At 45.5% G+C, this 21,759-nt stretch overlaps 1 protein-coding gene across 18 annotated transcripts in view; it reads left to right on the top strand.

The window, feature by feature from the left end:
• The first annotated feature begins 1,733 nt into the window (after window positions 1-1,733).
• Window positions 1,734-21,759, top strand: part of LOC117743271 (mitogen-activated protein kinase kinase kinase kinase 4-like) — a 30,186-nt gene continuing 10,160 nt past the window's right edge. For 15 of the 18 annotated variants that reach the window (XM_034551198.1, XM_034551192.1, XM_034551197.1 and 12 more), the window contains exons 1-16: window positions 1,734-2,009; window positions 2,402-2,467; window positions 12,437-12,493; window positions 15,512-15,637; window positions 15,876-15,986; window positions 16,073-16,163; window positions 16,247-16,377; window positions 16,474-16,528; window positions 16,630-16,708; window positions 17,505-17,680; window positions 17,787-17,859; window positions 17,963-18,173; window positions 18,269-18,430; window positions 18,838-18,924; window positions 19,206-19,649; window positions 20,902-21,054. In XM_034551198.1, the coding sequence (XP_034407089.1) occupies window positions 1,953-2,009; window positions 2,402-2,467; window positions 12,437-12,493; window positions 15,512-15,637; window positions 15,876-15,986; window positions 16,073-16,163; window positions 16,247-16,377; window positions 16,474-16,528; window positions 16,630-16,708; window positions 17,505-17,680; window positions 17,787-17,859; window positions 17,963-18,173; window positions 18,269-18,430; window positions 18,838-18,924; window positions 19,206-19,649; window positions 20,902-21,054 (2,079 nt within the window). In that variant the 5' untranslated portion in view covers window positions 1,734-1,952. Of the gene's footprint in view, window positions 2,010-2,401; window positions 2,468-12,436; window positions 12,494-15,511; window positions 15,638-15,875; window positions 15,987-16,072; window positions 16,164-16,246; window positions 16,378-16,473; window positions 16,529-16,629; window positions 16,709-17,504; window positions 17,681-17,786; window positions 17,860-17,962; window positions 18,174-18,268; window positions 18,431-18,837; window positions 18,958-19,205; window positions 19,650-20,901; window positions 21,055-21,759 lie in introns of all 18 variants that reach the window. The other 3 variants (XM_034551200.1, XM_034551195.1, XM_034551194.1) reach the window with 2 other exon arrangements.

The raw sequence follows: 21,759 nt of genomic DNA, 5'->3' as shown, positions 1-21,759 counted from the left end.
TATATTTTACCATACATTATACTATTTAGCTGCTATATATTCAACTTAAATCTGCCTTGAGAGTACAGAACGATGACAGTGGTAGTCGTACCTTTGGGTGCACCGCAGACAGGCCTTTAAGAGTTCAGTACACACCTACAAGCAGAATACTGAGCTCTAACAAATGTCATATTAATAAGGAGGTCATTACCTAAAACTATCTCAGAGAGTGACATCACTGACAAACCACTCAATCGAGAAGCATGACGTAATGAAGTCCTGTTATATAGCGACACAGTAGACATTTGAAGATAGGAATGAAGTCATACTGTTTGTCCCTCACGTCCCCCGCTGCTCCGGGAACCAAGCATTAACATACTGAGCATCACTCCTGAGATGGCTCACTTGCCACACCCATGATTACCAATATTGACACTCGATCATGCGCATGTCCACAAGGATGCTATGGGGGGGGGGGGGGCTCCTGTCTGCCTCTATCGCACCTGCCCCGCCGCTCGTGTGAACTGTTTATATACAAACATGCAGGTTGTTAGAAAGGTGGTAACTCGAGTGAGTGTGTGTGTGTGTGTGTGTGTGTGCACAGTGCATTAAGAATCATCCATGCTCGACGTTTTGAGGCCCAGCCCTTTTTCTTTCTGTGTGAAGCCGACCGGCTTCCTGTGTTTGTGCGGTTCTCGAGCAAATACTGCGTCAAGTCAGACAGAAGCTGGCAGGACCAATGCGGAAATGAAGCGATCTGGCCTTCAACATAAAAGATTTACAAAAATCAATATGTAGTTGGAGAAAACACCACTTGGTAACTGAATGACGTAATTGTATTTATTTATTACCAGGAAAAATATTATTGTATATTTTACGAGAATGTATGACTTATTCCAAACATGTTTACTTTTCCCCCGCAAACTATACTTTGTTAAAGTAACTGCATTTACTCATGTCATTAAGGTACTCATGCATTTAAATACTGTACTTAGGTACAGTTTTGAGGGAGCCTTTGTGTACTTCATTTGTTTATTTCCATTATATGCCACCTCTAACTACCCTGCTACATATCAGAGGGTAATATTGGTACTTTTTACACCACTACATTTGAATTATTAATTGATTTATAGAATCAGATGTGTGGTACACAACATAATCAAATAAATTGGGATGCTTTCTTTTAAATGCATCTCTTGATAAAGCAGTTGAAATGGTCCCACCACTTACAACTGCAACATTGAAGTGGTTCTTAATCATAAATCATTCATTGTTAGAAAATAACATAATGTACAAGAATGGGTATTTCTTCCTACTAAGTACTTTTGCTATTGATGCTTTATAAGTATATTTTCCTGAATGTACTTTTACTTAAATATAATTTCTAATGCAGGACCTTTACTTCTAGAGAATGGTTATACTGCGGTATTGCTACCTCTACTGAGGTTGAACATCTGATTATACTTCTTCAGCCACTGACTAATGTAAGCACACTTCGATAAGACCCATGGCCTGTGAAGGTTATAGTTATGCATTATCATATGCACAAATATTAGAGAAGCCAATGGTAAAGCAAATCTTGGATCACAGGCTCTTACATATATTAAGAAAAAAGACATAAAATAGTGCAGAAGTTAATATGTAAAGATACAATATAACATAAGAAAAATAGAATGACATATGTGGTAGAAAGCAGTAATTGCTTTTATTGTGAAACTCCAAAGCGGAAGTCTCGTTTTCGAGCGAAGCTTGATGCCAGTGGCACGAGCTCAGAGAGAGCGGACAGGGAGCCCGCTGCTGCCACCTCAACATGGAGTAGCGAGACCCCCAGCGCTTACTGCTCACAAGCGGATCCCACGGAGAGGAATACGCGACGGCCTCCGTCGATTCATCCGCCGAAGTCCCCGCACATGAGACGGCGGGCGATATTTCTTTAGTAAACGCGCAGGAAAAGCTCGGCTTTTATTTGAAAGATGGCGAACGACTCTCCAGCTAAAAGTCTAGTAGACATAGACTTGGCTTCGTTGCGGGTGAGTGCAACCGAACCGAACCCATGTTTAAAAAAAAAAAAAAAAAAATTATAATTATGTTGTTTAGCTTATCTTTTATTTCACGTCGCTCGACCGAAACACACGCCCTTGCGGTCCGAGTTTAAACTAATGCCCCCTCTTGTTGTCGGAGCTGAAGTATTGGAAAATGACCGCTGAGCCACAGCGAGGTGTTGCCAGTGTCTGGTTTTCCTTTGTTCGAGATGCATTTGGCATGTAGGGGAGACCAGGGCGCAACAGCTGGCTCACACTGGACACTGTTGTGTGTGTGTGTGTGTGTGTGTGTGTGTGTGTGTATGTATGTGTGTGAAATAAAAATATATAACATTGCTGTCGATTCTCACTGACTCGCCTTTCTGTCTTGTTCTTTTCAGGATCCAGCTGGGATATTTGAATTGGTGGAGGTAGTTGGAAATGGCACCTATGGACAAGTATACAAGGTTGGTGCTGGAGGCGCAGTGCATGGCCTGTCCTGTTTTCACTGTGAATGCTCAGCATAGATCATGTGTTCCCCCCCCCCCCCACTAATCAAGCCTGGGAACAAAAGGAGCTGGCATAAAAAAAAACATCCTGTTCAGATCGTGGATGACTAAGCTAAGAAACAAGATGCAATGTTCAGAGTTCCTAGTGCTAGTTTGCTTCTGATTATCAGCCTGATCACAGTTCCTTGTTCAGCTGGGAGGTGTGTGTGAAGAGTGAATCAGACCGTCTACAGTCTGATGCATCACCTATCTTACATCACCTGCTTTCCTGAAAAAGTGGGTGAGGAGGCAGGGATGGGAGACACAATAGCTGTCACTAATCCCACTGACCTCACATCTCCGTCTGCAGAGCTCATTCGCTTATTTAGAATTAATTTGAAATAACAAAAAACAGATTTCATATCCTGTTTTAAAAATCAGTACTTTTTAGCCCCAGTTCACTGGATTGGGAATCGCACTCTGTGGGCCATCTGCTCTTGGTGTCACATTTCTCCGTTGAAAATGAACATTGCGGCTGTTGAAAGACACGGCCAAGGAGGGAGAGAGGGACGGCTGGTCGCTCGCGTAGAAGTCAGAGATGTGCTCGCCGTGTTTTGATGCAGGGGATGGCCTTGGATTGGAGGCACATCTGTCCTAGCAGTGTTGCAATGGGCCTCCTTGTGTTGTTGTTGCTGCAGCTAGCAAGGCACCATTTTGTTCCCTGCTGCTACACTGAAGGATGACATTTAACCACATGCCTATATGTTAAGCAGACCTCTAGTTTCCTAAGCACGGCTGTTAATAGGCTGGTGAAAGCAGGCTAGCCCCCCCCCCCCCCCCCCCCCATAAAAAAAACCCATACATTTGCTTGTGCACTAAGCAGCAAGCTTAGCTGAGTATTTAATTCTGACAGCCCACAGTGCTCCAGTGACCTGCATTCAATCCCCTAGGGTGGTGAACTTCCAACATCCCCCCCCCCCCCCCCCCCCTCTCCTCAAAACTCCCAGAGCGAAACCCACATGTGTGCATGTGCTCGTCTGACTGCCACACCTGAAATCAGCCCTGTGCGGTGTGGAGCGAGCGGATGGCTGTCACAGGGAAGTGTAATGCCTTGCTTGCTATCTTGCCACCAGATGGGTTTTGAGCCGGGGCGCATGGGACAGAGAATTACTGCATTTTTTTTTTTTTTTGTCCCTTTTTAAATCTTCGTTTCCATTCACTGTCCAGTGCTAATTCTATTTGCGAGCGCTGCTGTGTGGGAATGGAGCTCGTACGAGAGAGTGCTGTCAGATTAGCATGCAGTCGACACAAAGACACGGTCCTCACAGCCTGCACGAGATAAGCCCGACTGTCGGCAGCGAAGCCCGAGCCCACTGGAGCCCGATGCAGTAGCCTTGTTTTCCAATCAGCTGTCGGTCGCTGCATTGACTGTCATGTTAACCAGTTGAATGAGCATGTGGCCTGATGGGGTTGAGGGGGGGCGGAAGGAGGAGGGGGGGGGGGGATCTTTTGCAACTGGCAGAAGAAGCAGCTGCCCAGTTCCAGACAGAACCTGCCCAGCGCTCTCACAAAGCTGAGTTTGTCTCCTCGCTCTCTGGGGTCCCTCAGTTGGGTCCACAGAAAGGAGGAGTTTGTCTGCAGGGTTTCAAACGCCAACCGAGTGAATAATCCCAAAAGCCCCCCGACCGAAAACGGGGTGGAGTTTCTTCTCCCTCTGAGGCCTTTTCTGCTTTGTCAAGCACTTGGTCACAGATTGCGAGGCCCTTTTTTTTTTTTTTTAGATCACACAATGTGGCCGAGCTTCTCCGCTCTTTGACTTGTGGTGACTTTTGATTCCCGTTTGAGACGTTGTTGTTGTTGTTGTTGTTTTAAGGCGAACTATAGGAGTAGAATTTCTGATCTGGTTGAATATTGAATTTCAAGTTTAATTTCCACAACAAATGTCCAGGGGTATAAGTGCTGTTCTTGCATTTATTACTTGCTGTGTTTGCTTTGCGAGCTTTTCACTTACTTGTGCTCCGAATAGTTTTTGGTGCATTGCTGTCTGTTTGAAAATGATTTTTTCTTTTAAAAACGCATCACAGAGTGTAATGATACATTTCCCTGCTTCTTGGACCTGGCGAGCACCAGGAGTTGGCTTTGAATGTCTGGTCGGATTGGGCGTCTTATTCTTTGATGGGTTCCTGATTTATATTATAATTTTGACAATTTTAGAAAAGAGGTTTGTCAAATAAACATAGATGGTATTGATATATTCCAACGCTCAATGACAGACCTGATTTAAGACCTATCGTTGCAGATCCCACCGAAAATCTATTTCCATACCTCTGCCGTGTTGCACTACTTGCAGCTTTACAGAAAAGTAAAGAACCAAGCTGTTCTCTAAGAACCCAAAATGCCATGTCAAGGTTCTTGTGGCCATGCTGTGCTGCAGGCTCTCTCGCTGCACTCTGCCAAGAGGGCAGCCGTTGCCCCTGGAGAGGTGCCAGATTACAGTCAACTTCTGAAAACACAGCACAGCACAATTTGACTGACGGCCATAATGAAAATTACGCTATGACTAAAAAGCCCCCTTTTTAAAAAAATAAATAAATCACTTCATTTAGCTTTGGCCAGCTGGCTTAACGTAAGCCCGGGTCTATATACAGATTGAACACACTTTTCTACAGTATTATCATCAGAAGTCGTCGAATGCTAAAGAAAATAGGCTGCAAAGAGAATTGATTGCAACCTCTACCAGTGTTTTAACAACACTAATGTTCTGTTATAAACCAGCAGATGCTCTTTGTCGATACCTCTGTGTGTTTCGCAAGTAACTATTTGGTAGAAGATGACGTCATGCATGTTTGTCACGTACACTTGGTCTGAAGGTATTTTATAATAATGCGTTTGTATCACTCACTCGTTGAAAGACTCTCTCCCTGCTTCAACCTTTATCAGTTGGCACTGCACCAGCTGGCTCTGTAAACTATCTCAGGTGCCTCACTCTGGATATAGGAATAATAATTTTTTTTTAAAAAGGGAGGGAGCAAGTAATGATAACACAAGAAAAGACATAATTCCTCAAATTGTGCGTGGTATGCGGGGAAGATTCCCTCTGCTCCACAGAATGGCCTTATATAGTCAGGCCTGAGGCAGCAGAGCCCCTGCTGACCTGCCTCCCTGCCTGTTGAGCATCCATGGGGTGCCATTAGTGCTTTCATACGGTCACGTCCCTGTGTTTCATGTGCATGTCCAGTGGTTACAATCTGTGGTGAATTGACTTGGGACGATCTATTTGGTGCACTTACTTATAATCACTAGCAAGGTCACGTGGCTGAATCCTCACTAAAGCACCAAATGGAAAGATGATATATATATATATATATATATATATATATATATATATATATTTTTTTTTTATTCGTCATCTGGTAATATCAAAGGCTAACGGCAAATTTCCTCAAACAAGACAGTTCAGGAGCAGCTTTTACGATATTTCAGCGCTGTCCTCCGTCTCCTTCCTTTTTGTTTTCTCCTCCAACCTTCGTGCAGCCTCGCCCTTGCCCTCAGGACAAGAAGCTCCCTCCTCGGGGGGGGGGGGGGGGGGGGGGGGGGGGGCAAGCTATGCCCGATGGGCACACGGTGAGAGAGCTGCAGCTGAGGAGAGAGCTCGTACAATCTGTCAAATGCCCACCGGTGCCGGGCGAGACGGTTGCCATACCTCAGAGCAGTGGTTGCCAGCGAAGGTGCTCCGATTTGTTTGTTAACGCTGTGGATTTTATAGAACAGGCGAGTGCCGGATTATGAATGCAGTCTGCAAACAAGTGAAAGACGCCCCGGGTGGCACTTCCCATCGGTGAAGTCATGTAGGGCGCTTCCGCTCACCGAAGAGGAGGCGGGAGATGTTGTCTGACTTCAGTTTAAACCTCACGGACCCCCCCCCATGCCACTGCCTGCAGAGTATCGGGCCTCAGTCGCGCGACTAACACGAGGTTATCACGTCAGTGAATTAGTCACTCGCTATCAATATTAGAAGTATACAAAACAGACATTTTCGTCTGGTTATTATTTGGCCAATAGTTGACAATACATTATATATTTGGAAAGGCTGCTGTAACTTAATTTGGTAACACTTTGACAGCCTTATGGACCATGTGGGAGAAACGGCGCTGAACTCGCCACTTAGCACCTACTTAATGTCTCCGTGCGACTCAATGCAGTTGGCTTGAGGTTATGTGCAATTCAGTGGTTTTGTGTTTCCACAAAAGACCATTTGTAGGATGTTTGGCATCGCTTTTAATATAAAAATATTAAATCTGCAATGGCGACCGTTATTGAACATGTGGGGTGGAAATAGCGCAAGTGTGCAAATTGCTCCCCAATGAAACAATAAGCACAATAACTTGTGCTTAAACAAATCCTAATTGTCGGACCACGCAGGATATTGTCTTAAATACAAATATATATTTATGACTTGTTACATGCAGAGCAGCGGATTAGATGCCATTGCAAGGTTTTGTAAGAATGACTCTTGTGTAGAGATCATCGCTAAAGGTCCTGGGAGCCTGCGTGCTGATTGGCTCTGCAGCTTTGAGGTCAGAACCAGGGGTCGCTGAAGGTGTCACACTTGCTCTCTTTTTTTTTATCTTTAATCCACACACTGCGTCAGCACGCAGGCAAGTGCAAGTACATTCGTTTGCACTTGTTTCTAAATAGCTGAGAGGCACGTGTGAAACATTTGGAGCTCAAGTCGAAGCGAACGCACACTCCTCCACTCTGCATCCTCTCTAACCGACAGTGGGCATCTCTTTTGTCCCCCCTCCGTCTACCTCACAGTGTCCGTCTCCCTAATGGGTGTCACAAGACCCACGACGTCCCCTGACTAGCCACGCTGCCTGAACAAACCTCGCTGTGTCCGTGTGTTCGTTCATGCAACTGTCTGTGTGAAGCTCATTGAGAAACCTCATTACCCAAGTGGTGTTGAGATGAGACACGAAGGCGCCGGCTGACGAGACTTTGCCCGTCTTTCCGCCTGCGCCGCTGCCCTCACTTGATGGTGCTTTTCTCTTCGAGACCACATCCCCTCGAGACACTTCTTTTGTTTTAATGCGCTGGGACGAGTAGATCCTCTCATTTCCCAGCCCAAATCAGGGATGGGATTTTCTCGAGAGTAAATTCCAATAATTTTTTTTCTTAAGACCCACTCAACTTCGCTCTCATTCCTACCACATGCGGCCCAAAAACTATTTCCGACACACCAGCTCATCCTCTAGTTTTTATGTCATTTTAATGACATCACACCAGGGCTGTTTTCTCACATCTAGAATCCCATGTGCATCTTTTACAAACCTGCAAACTAGCAAGTAAAGTAGACACACCTATGAATTACACCTATAATCTCTGGCATTTCGTCTCTGGCTGATTTTGTACTTTTACACTCTTTAAGTGCAACATTAAAATTCCTGTTTCGACCTGTGCAAAGTCTCCACCAAGCATCTTTGATCCCTTACAGCAGCCAACTACTGCACTGTGATCAATAGATGTGCAGTCACACCAGCTGGCCTCCTGTTTGAGACCCTTATTCAGCTTCTCTCCGCTCACTTCCGGTCTTTTATTCTACGTCCAGTCTCATCACTATTTCTTTCTCCGTCTTTGCCATCATTCCTTACTTCTCTGGAGTGGAGGCAGAGTGTGTGTGTGTGTGTGTGTGTGTGTGTGTGTGTAAGAGCATTGGGTCAGTGTGCTGGTATGCAGAGTAAAGTGGAAGAGCCCAAGAGGCAGAGGCATCGCTCTGGATGTCATGTGCTGCTGTTTACTGCCGATTGATCATTTGTTCCCTCTGCATTCATTTGACGTGTGTCGAGGAAGTCGCAGGCAGAGGTGTGTGTGTGTGTATCTATGTGTGACCGCACGACTTCCCAAGGTGGATGGAGGTAGCTGTCGACCCACCTACTCGCTCTGCCAGTTAAAATGTCACCGTAGAGCTTCACGTGACCCTCATTACCACAGCTCTACCAGTGACCTTTTGAAGAGCCAAACCGTGGCACCCAGCAGTTCTCTCCCTCCCTCGCTGTGTGAACTAATAATATGAAACCAAGTTTGCTTTGCACCTACATGGCTAGTTAGAAAGCATGTCACTCAATTTCAGCACTCCGTTGTGCAATGTTGTTGTTCGTGGAGGGGGGGGGGTGAGTAGTTCGACCTGGTTAGAAAGCTGCATTTTGAAATAGCCGCTAAGTGTGATTGATCTTACATTAATGTGAGCGGTGTAGGGAGGGAGAGGTCCTTTGTGTTCTGGTCAGTCAGGATGCAGAGGATACGAGTCTTGTGAAGAGTGTATGGGAAGCTGCACTCCCCCTTGGTCCACACCGACGGTGGGCAGACCGCTAACAATACTGCTGAGCATTACTGCTCACTTCTGCTAAGTGAAAATCCACCCTAAAACACAAGTCGCTGGTTTCCTAATGGGGATCTTGAGCCGATGTGTTCAAGCACCTGATTTAGTAATGAAATAATTCTCATTTCATCCCCTTGTGTCGGCGGAGCAGCCGGTTAGAGCCTCGCTTATCGAGTGTCGAGCGCCGGGTGAGATTTCTGTCTCCACAGTGGTGTCAACAGGCTGGTGTATCTTGTTTTAGGGTAGATTTTGACTTAATGTCTCTGGCTCTAAAGGCAGTAAGTCAGTCAGTGGTTTAGTGCTGAGCTGGAGAGAGGCCAGCAGCACATCTGGCCATGGTTAAGTGGAGCTGCGATGGAGGAGTGGAGATGGAGGCCAGGGAGGGCTGAGTGATAGCTCAGTGCCTCGGATAACCCCTGCACTGCCACGCCTAGCTGGGGCCCTTTGGGGCCGCGGCCCTACTCTGACGGGGGCCCAACCACAGGACGAGAGCTAAAACCATCAGTCGATTATCAATTAGTCCATCGTCACAAAATGTAATCGTCAACAGTTTTATAATTGATTGTTTTAAGTTGCTTATCAAGGAAAATCTGATTTAATAAAAAAATCTTTTTCTCATACATTTGCATTCCTCACATAGTTTGTATGTATTTAGACTTAACGATTGCTCAGATAATTGTAAACATCAATGGATTAAAGTGTCATGTGCTTGTGAAGAAAAACATAATAATATTGAATTATATTTTCATGCAACCGACCTAAAAATATCCAGTATTCATGATACCGTCATGACTAATTTGAGCTAATCACAGATGAGACAGTTGTCAGCCAATAAGTCACCATTTTTGAATTGCATTGCAAAAATAGGTTTTGATATTGGACGCACTATTGGATTTGTTAAACTCTAATATCAGTATGTTGTACTGGCGTGAAAGATGCAGTCGTTGGACACAATTATCAACAAAATGATACATAATAATCAACATGAAAAGACTGTCAAGACTAAAAGCATACAAAACTACATTTGGAGCCAAAGTTGTGTCATTTATGTGATTACTAAGCATCATTTAGCTGCAGCTGCTTAATATCCCGCAAATTAATGGATAATGAAAATAACCGTCATAGCTCTAATGTACAGCCATTGCTGTAGCTTTAAATATGCTTAATTTACTACGAATGAGAAATATTCTTTGCCGACCTCCATCATTTTGTTTGCCCGTTTTAAAAAAAAAATAATCTAGCTAATTGTAGATTTGTAAAATCAAATTTGGCAGCTTTTATTCACCAAATATTGCTTCCCAAAATGCTTTTAATTTGTGTTTCTGCCAGTTTAGTGTCAACCCCAAAGTAACTGCTCAGTTTCCTCGTTTCAAGGACAAATGGATGGATGAAATGAGGAGATCAAGCACGTCAAGAAACTCATCTGGGTACTCGTATGCTAACGATGTGCAACCAACCCAGTTGTTTTGTGTTATCGAAATGCAATTACCTCGTGGCCTCCATAACACTATCTCCACCCACAAGCTGAGATAGTGGGTTTATATGACCATACATTCTTCAGGCTCACAGGGTGTCACTTCCAAAACCACCTCCTTTTAAATCATCAATAAACCCAACGTAAACAGACAGTTTTCTTAAAACCTCATAGTTTTACACACATTTATCTCGGCACTGTCAGTTGTAAAATTGTAAGAAATAACAGATTTAGTTTGTTAGCCAAAAAGAGGCATTGTTGTTGAGTTGGCTGTGTCCCACCACAGGATGGCCTCTCTGTGACTATAACCTTGGATCAAAGCAAGCGTTGTCTCAAAAAACTATTAAATGCAGAGTCAGCTGTCATGCTAATCGAGGAGGTGTCTTGATTCTTTGATTCCCGACCTCTTTTCTTTCTGCTCATTTTAAAGAGAAAGCAGTCCTCTGATATTAACACCATGTAACCTCTGCAGATGGCGTGTTTACACCTGGTGTTGGGTGGGGGCTGGAGGGCTTTAAACCACAATGATTCCTGTCATGAGAGAGTCAATGTTGACTCTGTTTGGGGTTTGTGGGTGCAAATAAAAATGGTGATTAATGCAGTTAGATTTTGCAATCCTCCCTCAAACTTTAACACACATTCTTTTGTCATAAACGTTCAGCGAGTGTATAGAATATGAGAGAGGTGTGTTTTTATTGCCTTTTGAGCTCTCACTGTTTATCTGTAAGAGGAAGAATGGGATATTTCTTCCTTCAAATAGTTACATCGTCTCGCTTTCAACATTAATTATCGTTCAACCAATCGACTAATTAAATGACTTAATTGTTAAATTAAATTATAATCACATACATGCTATCGTACACTGTTGCAGCACATAATTCACATTACGCTTTGGTCCTTTTAGCGCCAGACTTTTAAGATATTACCCTGCATGACTTTATTGGTGAAGAAACATTTTCCTCTTCTAAATCGACTCATTGCTTTCAGAAATCCGAGTCGACTTTTTATTTTGAAAAACGATACAAGTGCATTTAAGCCGAGTTGCTCCTGGTAACACCTGTGACCAGTGGACCCAGTAAAGCAGGATTCATCAGCGCTAGCAGCTAGAACACGGGGGAGCTGGCGGCCATAATGTCAGCGTCACTGTCTTTTTTTGTAGTGGCGACCCCTGGGATCAAAGTGGAGAGGATTAAAGGCATTGTAAAGTGCCCCCTCCCCTCCTCCTCCTCCTCCTGCCCAATGAAAAGAGAGGGCCCCTAAGCCTGCATGGCTTTTATTGTCATAATCCATACAGTTTCAATTGACTATGGAATGCACTGGCTAAGATGATGATGATGGTGTTGCTGGCGGGGGTGTCCATATGTGTGTGTCTGAATGTGCGTTTACTTGACCTGTAACTGTGCATGAGGTCTGTACAGTGTGTGTGTGTGTGTGTGTGTGTGTGTGTGTGTGTGTGTGTGTCCCTCCCACACTGCAGAGACTCTGCAGCACTATCACTGCAGTGGGCTCCCAAAGAGCCAGAAGGGGAATACCCCGACAAAAAAATGTCCCGGGTTTTATCTCCTCTGGGTTAGGGGTCGTACAGAGGCCTCTATTTCGGTCCTTTTGTTTATGTAAGGAGTGGCACTGGGGTGTTAGCAGAGCAGAGAACTCTGGGAATGTTGGGTCTATATAGCTTGGGAATAATATGCTCATCTGCGGTTCTTACTGTATACAGTACGGTTTATTTATTCCATGGGCTGTGTCAGACTTGAGATTGTAATCTTTGATGGGAACCAGTTGATTGATTGCAATCCAAAAGCTCAAGTTATTCAAATTACCACGACATGCAACGGATCCCATTTTAGGAGCTGAAACCACCAAATGTCTGGCATTTTTACGAGAAAAAGTGATGAATCAATTATTAGTCTTATGAGACCTGGTGCTGATTTCAACAACGAACAGCAAAATCGAAGTAATTTGTTCCAGGTCTCTACAAATGTGTCAATTAGTATTGTATTTTCAATTGTCACACTCTTGTAGTTCATTGATCATCACCCACTTGATAATAAGAGTGCAATGAGTGGATGCTCACCTCCGTTTTGTCTCCACGCAGGGACGACACGTCAAGACTGGACAGCTGGCTGCCATCAAAGTCATGGACGTCACAGAGGTAAGGCTAAACGTGAAGCTTCAGCTTCGACATACCCAATGTAAGCATGTAGAAACTGAACTAAAGTGAAGCGAAGAACTTGGATGTATTTGAGTGTTTGCTCCCATTGTCTGGTTAATATTTAAATCAGTCGACATTCCATCGGATCTGACGTCGACATGCTTTTGAGCTTGCGGAGGAGAAAATGCCACGCTCTGTAATGAGCTCTCTCCTCCCCAATAATAAACACCAGGGGTGGGGTAGAGGCAACAGGATGCTTATTGAGTGAAGTGCGTCATTTGGCGGCCGGCAGGCTGCCCTCAGCCCTGGGAGGTCCCGTCTGCAGATGAGAGAACGCACACAACTACACATGCACATTTGCAGAAACACAAAGCAGAAGGTTTCAGAGTCGCAGCGAAAGCCAACAGAGCCAACCCACCCACACAGACATAATAACGATGGAGGAATACGGCTGTAATGATACCGTACGCACCCGTTGCACCAATAACAGGCTTTGCTAGGCGAATTCTGTTGAATGAGTTGCACTTGCGGCGTTCCCCCTGGGGGAGCAAAGTCTAAAGTCATCAGCTGGATTTGACCCACTCATCGCTAACCCTTTATAAGGAAACATTTACCACTGTTTGAGTGCCACATCAACAGCAGCAGAGCAAAGTGTGCCCCGACTTGCCCGCTGCCGCTCCTCGCATCAGCCGGCGTCACGATGAGTCATGAGTGACACACTTTCCCCGATGTGTTATCGGGTGTAATCGGTGTATAGAATATTGCTCAATCAGGCTTCTAGACATGTCGGGGCTTATAGACAACTACGTTGAACGGATATATGTTCACATGAAGCAGGTGCACGCTGAGGCTAAACCGGTTTTACTCACCTGCTTGTGCTGCAACTACATGATCTTAAGCCATGTTTGTATTACCTGCACACAATTGACTGATTCATTGTGTATTGTCTCCAGCATTAACCCGATGAAGCTTACTTAAAGGTAGTTATCTGTGATATTTAAGTCTGTGTGACTGTCATTTAATTTGAACGGTATGCTAATCCAATTCTTTAGCCCAAATAACAATTAAAATCATCAGTCATAAAAGACAATTGCTGGTTGCAGCCCTAAACCTCATGGGCACTCCTTAAAAGGAAGTGAGTTTGGCCTTGACGTCACTTAATCTTAATCACGGTCTCTAACGAGAAGAAAGCAAGTGGTCTTCCTCACCGCTCAACGGTTACCTGATCATCTTCCCTGTGGTTTTAGTGAGGCCATGTTGCGCACTCTCCTCCGTCCACAGGCACGCCGGCCTGTCCTGTGTCAGTCTGACCCACATTATCCTCGACGCTCCACATTCTCAAATCCAAGCACTCCTTAACTGCTCTTTCTGTGCTGCCTTATAGCCCCGAAGATAAAAAATGGACGCCTTTCTACTTTGGCTTTACATGATTAAAAAAAGCATTTCCAATCATCCTGGTATAGACCTGACTGGAGGATTTGGGCCGATAGTGGCTTTGTTCTAGTGTAGCATGTTGTCTTTGGCTATCTCGACTGTATTCAATCGATTTTGTTTAAACTTGTAATGTTGGAAAACAAACAGATTTTCTTCCATATGCTCAACCATGAAAATTCCCAAAAAGTCCACTACTTAAAGAATAATATTCATGCCATGTATTATATTGTCTTGTTTGAATGTTATGTTACCTAGCACTACACTCCCTTGTTTGTGAGATTGTACTTCAAATCCTCCGTGCTATCATTTGACAAACCTCCAGTCCTCTCCTCTCGGTCGCTCACACATCTCCGTGTGATTGTGTCAGTCTTTCCCTTGTGGCAGCGAAGGCCTTCGCAGTCGGCAGTGTGATAATCCAACAGCTGCACGGCAGAGAGGGGGGTAGACGGGAGAGGGATGGCTGGAGGGGGAGGAGGGGAGAGGGGGGGTTGCGCACAACAGAAAGGCTTACGTCAACTCAAAACGAGTCATGCAGCAGCAGTATGGCCGCCTGCACAGGCTGCCAACTGCCATTTTGCCATAAGTGATGCATGCACACGACCCAGTGTAGACATCCCTATTAGTATAACGAGGCGCAGTCTGCAGTGATATTGCTGTGGTTTCTGTCCCCCTCCTCCACTGTACTTTCTATGGGAGAGGCCGTGCAACCATAAAGCAAAGCACTCGCGGGGCTCACCCCTGCATGTGTTCAATTAGTGTGTCACTGTTAATCATTGTCAATATGCTACTGGGTGCAAGCAGGGAGTTGGTTAGCACTGCAGCTAGTTGACCATTTTATTTATCAAGATGTGACACTGGACAGGTTCGCTTCTGTCTGGGGCTAAAGGCCACCTCCATCAGAGACTATGAACACGGCATTAAAGCTACGGGCAGTTTCCCTTTGGCGTTCTGTACCTACATGGTCTTTGTCATGATCATGTTCGCTTTTCAGGTTGTATTTTATGTTTTTAAAGGCATCCGATTCCTGCTGATTTAATAAAAGGGATTTTACCCAAATCACGCATGATGTTTACAGTGTTTTTGCAGGTCAATAGAACCGTAGCTTTCGTCACAGCTCTAAGCAACTCCATTCAGGATAATGTCTGCCTGATACTTATGGATTAACTTTCAGGGATTTGCCATCGATCTAATGTATATTTAGTTGTAGGTTGTTGTTGTTTTTTTACACAAGATGACCAATAATGGCTACTGTACTCATCAGCTCACTATTAGACTCACTCATGCATCATTAATCCCTAAACAAAGGAATCGTTTGGCAGTAGACGGGCGAATGCTTTTGCATTGTTTCATAGCCGAGTCCCGACCGAAAGATGAATGGGGCCAGGCTGAAATAAAACCAGGGCGTCGTCACAAACACTTAAGTCTCTGACCCTAAGTATGAAAGTGAATTCATCTGAAACGAAATGTCACTCAAGGCCAAATGAAGATTTAAGGCCGTTGCCGCACAGTCATTGTTGTTTCAATAAAGGACAAAACCCCTCTTGTCTGTTTATACCGCTGTAACGAGTGTGTTTGTGTGTCTAGGATGAAGAGGAGGAAATTAAACTGGAGATCAATATGCTGAAGAAGTATTCCCACCACAGAAACATAGCCACCTACTATGGTGCTTTCATTAAGAAGAGCCCCCCGGGACACGATGACCAGCTATGGGTAAGTCCCAAATCCATAAAAGATATTAAGGTTGGCTAAGAACTGTGAGAAATATGTAGCTGCCATGATTATTTGTTACACCAACTTTCCCTTTTCATTCACCAGAAACTCTCTGATCCCTAGCGCTGTAGTATTTTCATTTATATTTGTGCAATGTTTACACGGGTCATGTATTGAACCTATTATTGTTCCTCAAACATCACAAGCTTACCCTCTGATGATTCGTACCTGTTTCTAGTTGGTGATGGAGTTCTGTGGAGCTGGTTCGATCACAGACCTGGTGAAGAACACCAAGGGGAACCAGCTGAAAGAAGACTGGATCGGCTACATCTCCAGAGAGATCCTCAGGGTGAGTTCCTCTCCTCTCCTCCTTGTTTCCTCTCCCATCTCAACAGTCACTGATGTCCTGTGTTTTTCCTTCTCCTTCTCCCTCAGGGTCTGGCCCACCTTCATGCCCACCACGTTATCCACCGTGACATCAAGGGCCAGAACGTCCTGTTGACGGAGAATGCCGAAGTCAAACTAGGTGAGTTGCAACACAGGTGTTTGCTAACTTGTCCTCAGATCTGAGGTGGACCTTGTTGACTGTGGTCACCCTTCTCTCTCTAGTCGACTTTGGCGTGAGTGCTCAGCTCGACCGGACCGTGGGGAGGAGAAACACCTTCATCGGGACCCCTTACTGGATGGCCCCTGAGGTCATTGCTTGTGACGAGAACCCAGACGCTACATATGATTACAGAGTAAGAGCCACCGCTCGAAAGACATGACATGATGTAATTGTGAGCGAAAGGTTTGTCTGTGTATGTGCTGCGATTAATGGCCGCCTTTCCTTGCAGAGTGATCTCTGGTCTTGTGGAATCACAGCTATTGAAATGGCCGAAGGAGCACCACGTGAGTGCCAGCTTTTCTTAATATCAGTGATTTTAATTTTTTCCGCCGGTTCAATCCCTTGAATTCTTATTGATGCTCTGCATGTGTGCATCTTCTTCCAGCACTTTGTGACATGCACCCAATGCGTGCACTCTTCCTCATTCCAAGAAACCCTCCGCCCAGACTCAAGTCAAAAAAATGGTGAGTACCACCCAGAAAGAAATGTTCTTTGTGCATTTCTATCCTTTCCAATCCTATTTGAACTCTTAAGAAACAGGATTATTTTAGATATAGATTTCCTACTTGGTCCCTTTTGTGAGTACAGTCGTGTGTTTTTATTTTATCTCAGACCAGGCAGCCACAGAGGCTTGAATTGGTCTTTTCCTCTGTGCTTTGCTGCCGAGTTGAACATCTGTGGTACACCTGCTCTGGCAGGCTGAGCCTCTCCTGGCACGCATTGCAGCGCTGCTCTGGACGCACTGCAGAAAAGCCTTTTTTCTTTTTATGGCACTAGAGCTGAGATGAATTAGTTCCTATATATAACATACGTTGTGGTATGTCTGCGCCTCGACACTATTATGGATCCTGCCTTGCATTAAATAACGAAAGTAGTATAAATGGTCGTTTTGCTGTTGTTTAATTGGAAGTGAGCAGCAGGTGCAATGGCGATGATGATTTCATTATACCCGTATACCATGGCATATATGTGATGAAAGGTTTGCTGCTGCCTGTCCACATGTATAAACCTCAATTTACACCGAGAAACCAGAGGCTGTTGTGTTTCCAAGACATAAATTGAGTCGCAAGGACTGATGGGTAGATTGTAATCCGAGCTTGTTTTCAGAAATGTCTGTTAAACTTGGATGTGCTCTCTGCTCTAATGGCTGAAATATATCTCAGGCACCCGCTGTCTCTTCTTATGTGTCACCCTCTCTGTCATGCACCGCTTCTCTCTGTTGACTCTTCTCCTCCACTCTTTCTCCACAATCCACCACAGGTCCAAAAAGTTTTTCAGTTTCATCGAGGGCTGTCTGGTGAAGAACTACACACAGCGCCCCCCGACAGACCAGCTGCTTAAGCACCCCTTTATCCGGGACCAGCCCAACGAGAGGCAAGTCCGCATCCAGCTCAAAGACCACATCGACCGTACCAAGAAGAAGAGGGGAGAGAAAGGTGCGTGCGTCGCTCTCTTTTGTCTTCACACTGTAATTGTGTAATCGATAATCTCACGTCATTTCTCAAGCCTGTGATTCTGACTTGTTCATTTTATCGTATACAGATGAGACGGAGTACGAGTACAGTGGCAGTGAGGAGGAGGAAGAGGATCCTCCAGAGCAGGAGGGAGAACCCAGGTATGCTTGAGTAGTGACAACTTGAAACCCCAGTGTACCTACTTGTCGGAAGGCTTAACAATCGAAACCCAGTGTCTCTAATCGGATTCCTCCCATCGTCCAGCTCCATCGTCAATGTGCCAGGTGAGTCCACGCTGCGGCGCGACTTCATCCGCCTGCAGCAGGAGAACAAGGAGCGATCGGAGGCTCTCCGACGCCAGCAGCTCCTCCAGGAGCAGCAGCTCCGGGAGCAGGAGGAGTACAAGCGCCAACTACTGGCCGAGAGGCAGAAACGCATTGAGCAGCAGAAGGAGCAGAGGAGGCGGCTGGAGGAGGTAGGATGATTTTAATGTATTGAGACTGACCTGACTGGCGTAAATCACATTTTCGTTGTGGGAAATGTTGACATTTCTCTGTCTTGCCCCCACAGCAACAGCGCCGCGAACGGGAGATGAGGAGGCAGCAGGAGCGCGAGCAGCGTCGGCGCGAGCAGGAGGAAAAGAGGCGCGTTGAAGAAATGGATCGTAGACGCAAAGAAGAGGAGGAACGCCGGCGGGCTGACGACGAGAAGAGGAGGAACGATCGCGAACAGGTCGGCTTTGAAACATTCACGCGTAGAATGCCTTCAGTGCATGCATCAAGTGGGGCCTCGCCACGGGCTCCGGCGCACTATTTTGAGAGTTGCTAGTCGTGGTTAAAGACGGGATGCTCATCAGCTGTGCATAAATCTGTACAATGTGAGATAAAAACACTCTGTAGATCCGTGTGCAGTCAGAAGCTGATTCAGAGGATGTGTTTTTAAGGTGGAACACCTCCCACATTGCCAGTGGGAATAAAACTAATTAGATGTTAGAAATCTACTCTGAGACTTGCGATTGGGAACTGAATACAAATCTGATTTTAGAGAGCACTTTCTGGACGTGAAGTTGGACATTGTATTTATACTCTGTCGATGCCCACTTACCACATGTGCTTGTTTTGCTTTTCTTTGATTGACAGGATTACATCAGACGTCAGCTGGAGGAGGAGCAGAGACACCTGGAGATGCTGCAGGAGCAGCTGCTCCGTGAACAGGCCATGCTGCTGGTCAGTCACACACATGCTGCCCATTACAGTAAAGTAAAGTGAACCAATTTAATAATTTGCCAAATGATTTGACCTCTCAACTCTTCTTCTGCATTTTTTTTATATTATATTTAATTCCATTAAACAGGGAAATGCTGCCAACGCCTGACAGTATAAACGATGGCACTTATTTTTAGTTGATTAGTCAACCCGACGCAGGCTGCCAGCTCTCCCGTCTCTCTCTCTCTCTCTCTCTCTCTCTCTCTCTCTCCACCTTAAATCAACCCCACACTCTGCAATAGGAGTTCAAGTGGCGGGAGCTCGAGGAGCAGCGCAAGGCCGAGCGACTCCATAAGCGCCTGCAGCAGGAGCAGGCCTACCTGCTATCGCTCCAGCATGAATCTAAACAGTCGCCTGGCAACAAGACCAAACTCCCCTCAGACCATAGCTCACCTCCACAGACCTCCACCCTGCCCCCCAGCAGAGTCCTCACCGCAAGCCCTCAAGCTCGGGTCCTTGAAAGGACCGTTTCCTCCAGAGCCCTTCAGACAGCCCCCTCAGACAGCCCTAAGTCCCAGGCGGCAGTGCCAGAGAAGACTGACTCTGATGAAACCTGTCCAAGCCAGCTCTCAAACTCACCCGACCCCCCTCAGACCCCCACTGACTCTGAACCTCCCCAGGCACAAGGTTTGGAGCCCGATAGGCCTGCAGAGCCTGTCAGCGATCCTCCTCAGCCTATCCGAGAGGTGAACCTCCTCGTTGGCTGTGCCTACCCAGCTGCCTGCTCTTTCCAGCTTCTTCTTGCTTATTCTCACACCGACTCAGCGACCATAATAATAGAGGTGGCGCGAGCAGCAAATAATGGTTTTCTTTAACCCAAATAGTTACATTTATTTGGCACTGTCTGTTTTGGCATCATTCCAAAGCAATAGCTAATTGGTTACAACCGGACCCTCGGAGACGGACCTTTTGAATTCAACTAGTGGGAGGGGGGGTACGTTGGAGAATAGAACCTCACAGGCGGGCAGCAACCAGCCTTTTTATGTCCTGAATAAAACAGAGCTGTTCTCCGCCACTGTCTTGGCACTCGCTCTCACTTGCACTCGTTGCTAGTCTCCTTGACGACTTAAACTGTCAGGATGTCTGACATATTTGTGTCTTCAATTTTCACTTGAAGCAGGCTGAGCAAGAGAAAGAGAAATAATCAATTTGTAGGAAAAATAAGCAAGATTCCACTTTCACTTCTATTAACATCTTTTAGGCTCCGGTCTCACTTTTTTAAAGATTATTTATTTAATGCTTACATCTTTTTATTTTATTTATTTTTCACTTTTATCTTCCCTCATATGAGTCCAAGTACTCCTTCCATCCTTTTCTCTTGGAGGGTATGTTTTACTCAGAACAACAAGTTATAGGAATTTCTCTTGATCTTGGATGGCCACCTGTGAAATTCTTCAACAATGCTGTTTTGACTCTCAATGTGTGTGGATAGGGGGGCCGGTGCATGAGGATGGCTGAGGCCCAGACTAACATGCAGGACACCCCCAAGCAGTGTCTCCCGTCACCAACAGAGCTGTTCTGTCATTAACAACGGTTTTTCCCACCATTTATCATGCAAACGTAATTACAAGGATGTATTTGTTGGAAAGAATCCTGTCTCCACCTCTGTCTGTGCACATACACCTGTGTCTGTACGGCTGCCTCCAATGGGCTTCAAGCATGTTCGATGTCCCCAGATTGTTTGTCTGTCACAAATGAAGGTTTCTGTGTATGACAGAAGGATCTTAACAGACAGTAGAATTTGAAAAAAAATCAAGCAGACGGGAACCATTTTTCTATGCACACATTTATATCTCTGCCACTATTCTTTTAAACTTAAGAAGCGGTTCCCTTCTACTTGATTATTTTTTATTTTTATTCATGTCTGTTTTGTCAATCATTGAAATATTTCCCCTGACCCTCGTTCCGCCTCTGTCCTGTCTGATTCCCTCACCCCAGGCCGATGAGCGGTACCGTAAGAACATTCAGGGCTCCCCTCAGATTGCCCCTCCTTCCAAGCAGCCCCCTCTGCCTCCCCGCTCCTCTGAACCGTTCTCCAATGGCGGCTCCTCCTCCGAGGCCTCCGCCATGCACCGGCCCATGGAGCCTCAGGTAACTCCCCCACCCTCGCCTGTTCCTCTCCTTCCCGACACACTCTCTTCCTCCCTCCCCCATTTTTTTTTAAAGTTTGTGTACTCGCACGGTTTTGGAAATCAGCGGAGCAACAGCGGGGTCAGTTCCTGGGCAGAAGGGCGGTGGAGTGTGTTTTTCTTCCTTCTGTACAGAAACAGTTGGGGGGGCGGAGCAAGTAATCTGCAATACAACAGAAAGAGTTTACTGCAACTGCATCCAGTAGTCGTGTTAAAGGAATAGTTTATAGGAAATCAGATTGTTCACTACCACTCTCATATCCATTACCCAAATAGTAAGCTACCACCAGCAGCAGGTAAGCTCAGCTTAGACTGACAACTCACCTAGCTCCATCTAAACGTTACAAAACCTGCCTATCAGCACCTCTAAAGCTCACTAGTGAACACGACAAGCATTATATTTACCGACATGGTAGCAAATCTGGAACTAAATTAAACTAAATTTCCAAAAAAATCCTGTTTCTTTAAGTCGTTGCATCAACCCACAGTCAAGACAGTGAATCACATCATCATGTCGTGTTGTGCGTTGTCTGCTGCATGCATGTGTAGGCTATATATCTCAGCACATGTATGTGCAAAACCACACACATCTTCCCTCATGTCTCACTGTGTTGTCTGCTTGTTTCACCTCCTCCTCCTCCTCCTCCTCCTTCTCCTTCTTGTCCTT

Source organism: Cyclopterus lumpus, chromosome 2 (assembly GCF_009769545.1).
Source record: "Cyclopterus lumpus isolate fCycLum1 chromosome 2, fCycLum1.pri, whole genome shotgun sequence".
Lineage (NCBI taxonomy): Eukaryota > Metazoa > Chordata > Actinopteri > Perciformes > Cyclopteridae > Cyclopterus > Cyclopterus lumpus.
The sequence above is the reverse complement of the archived record's forward strand: the minus strand, read 5'-3'. Positions and strand labels throughout refer to the sequence as shown.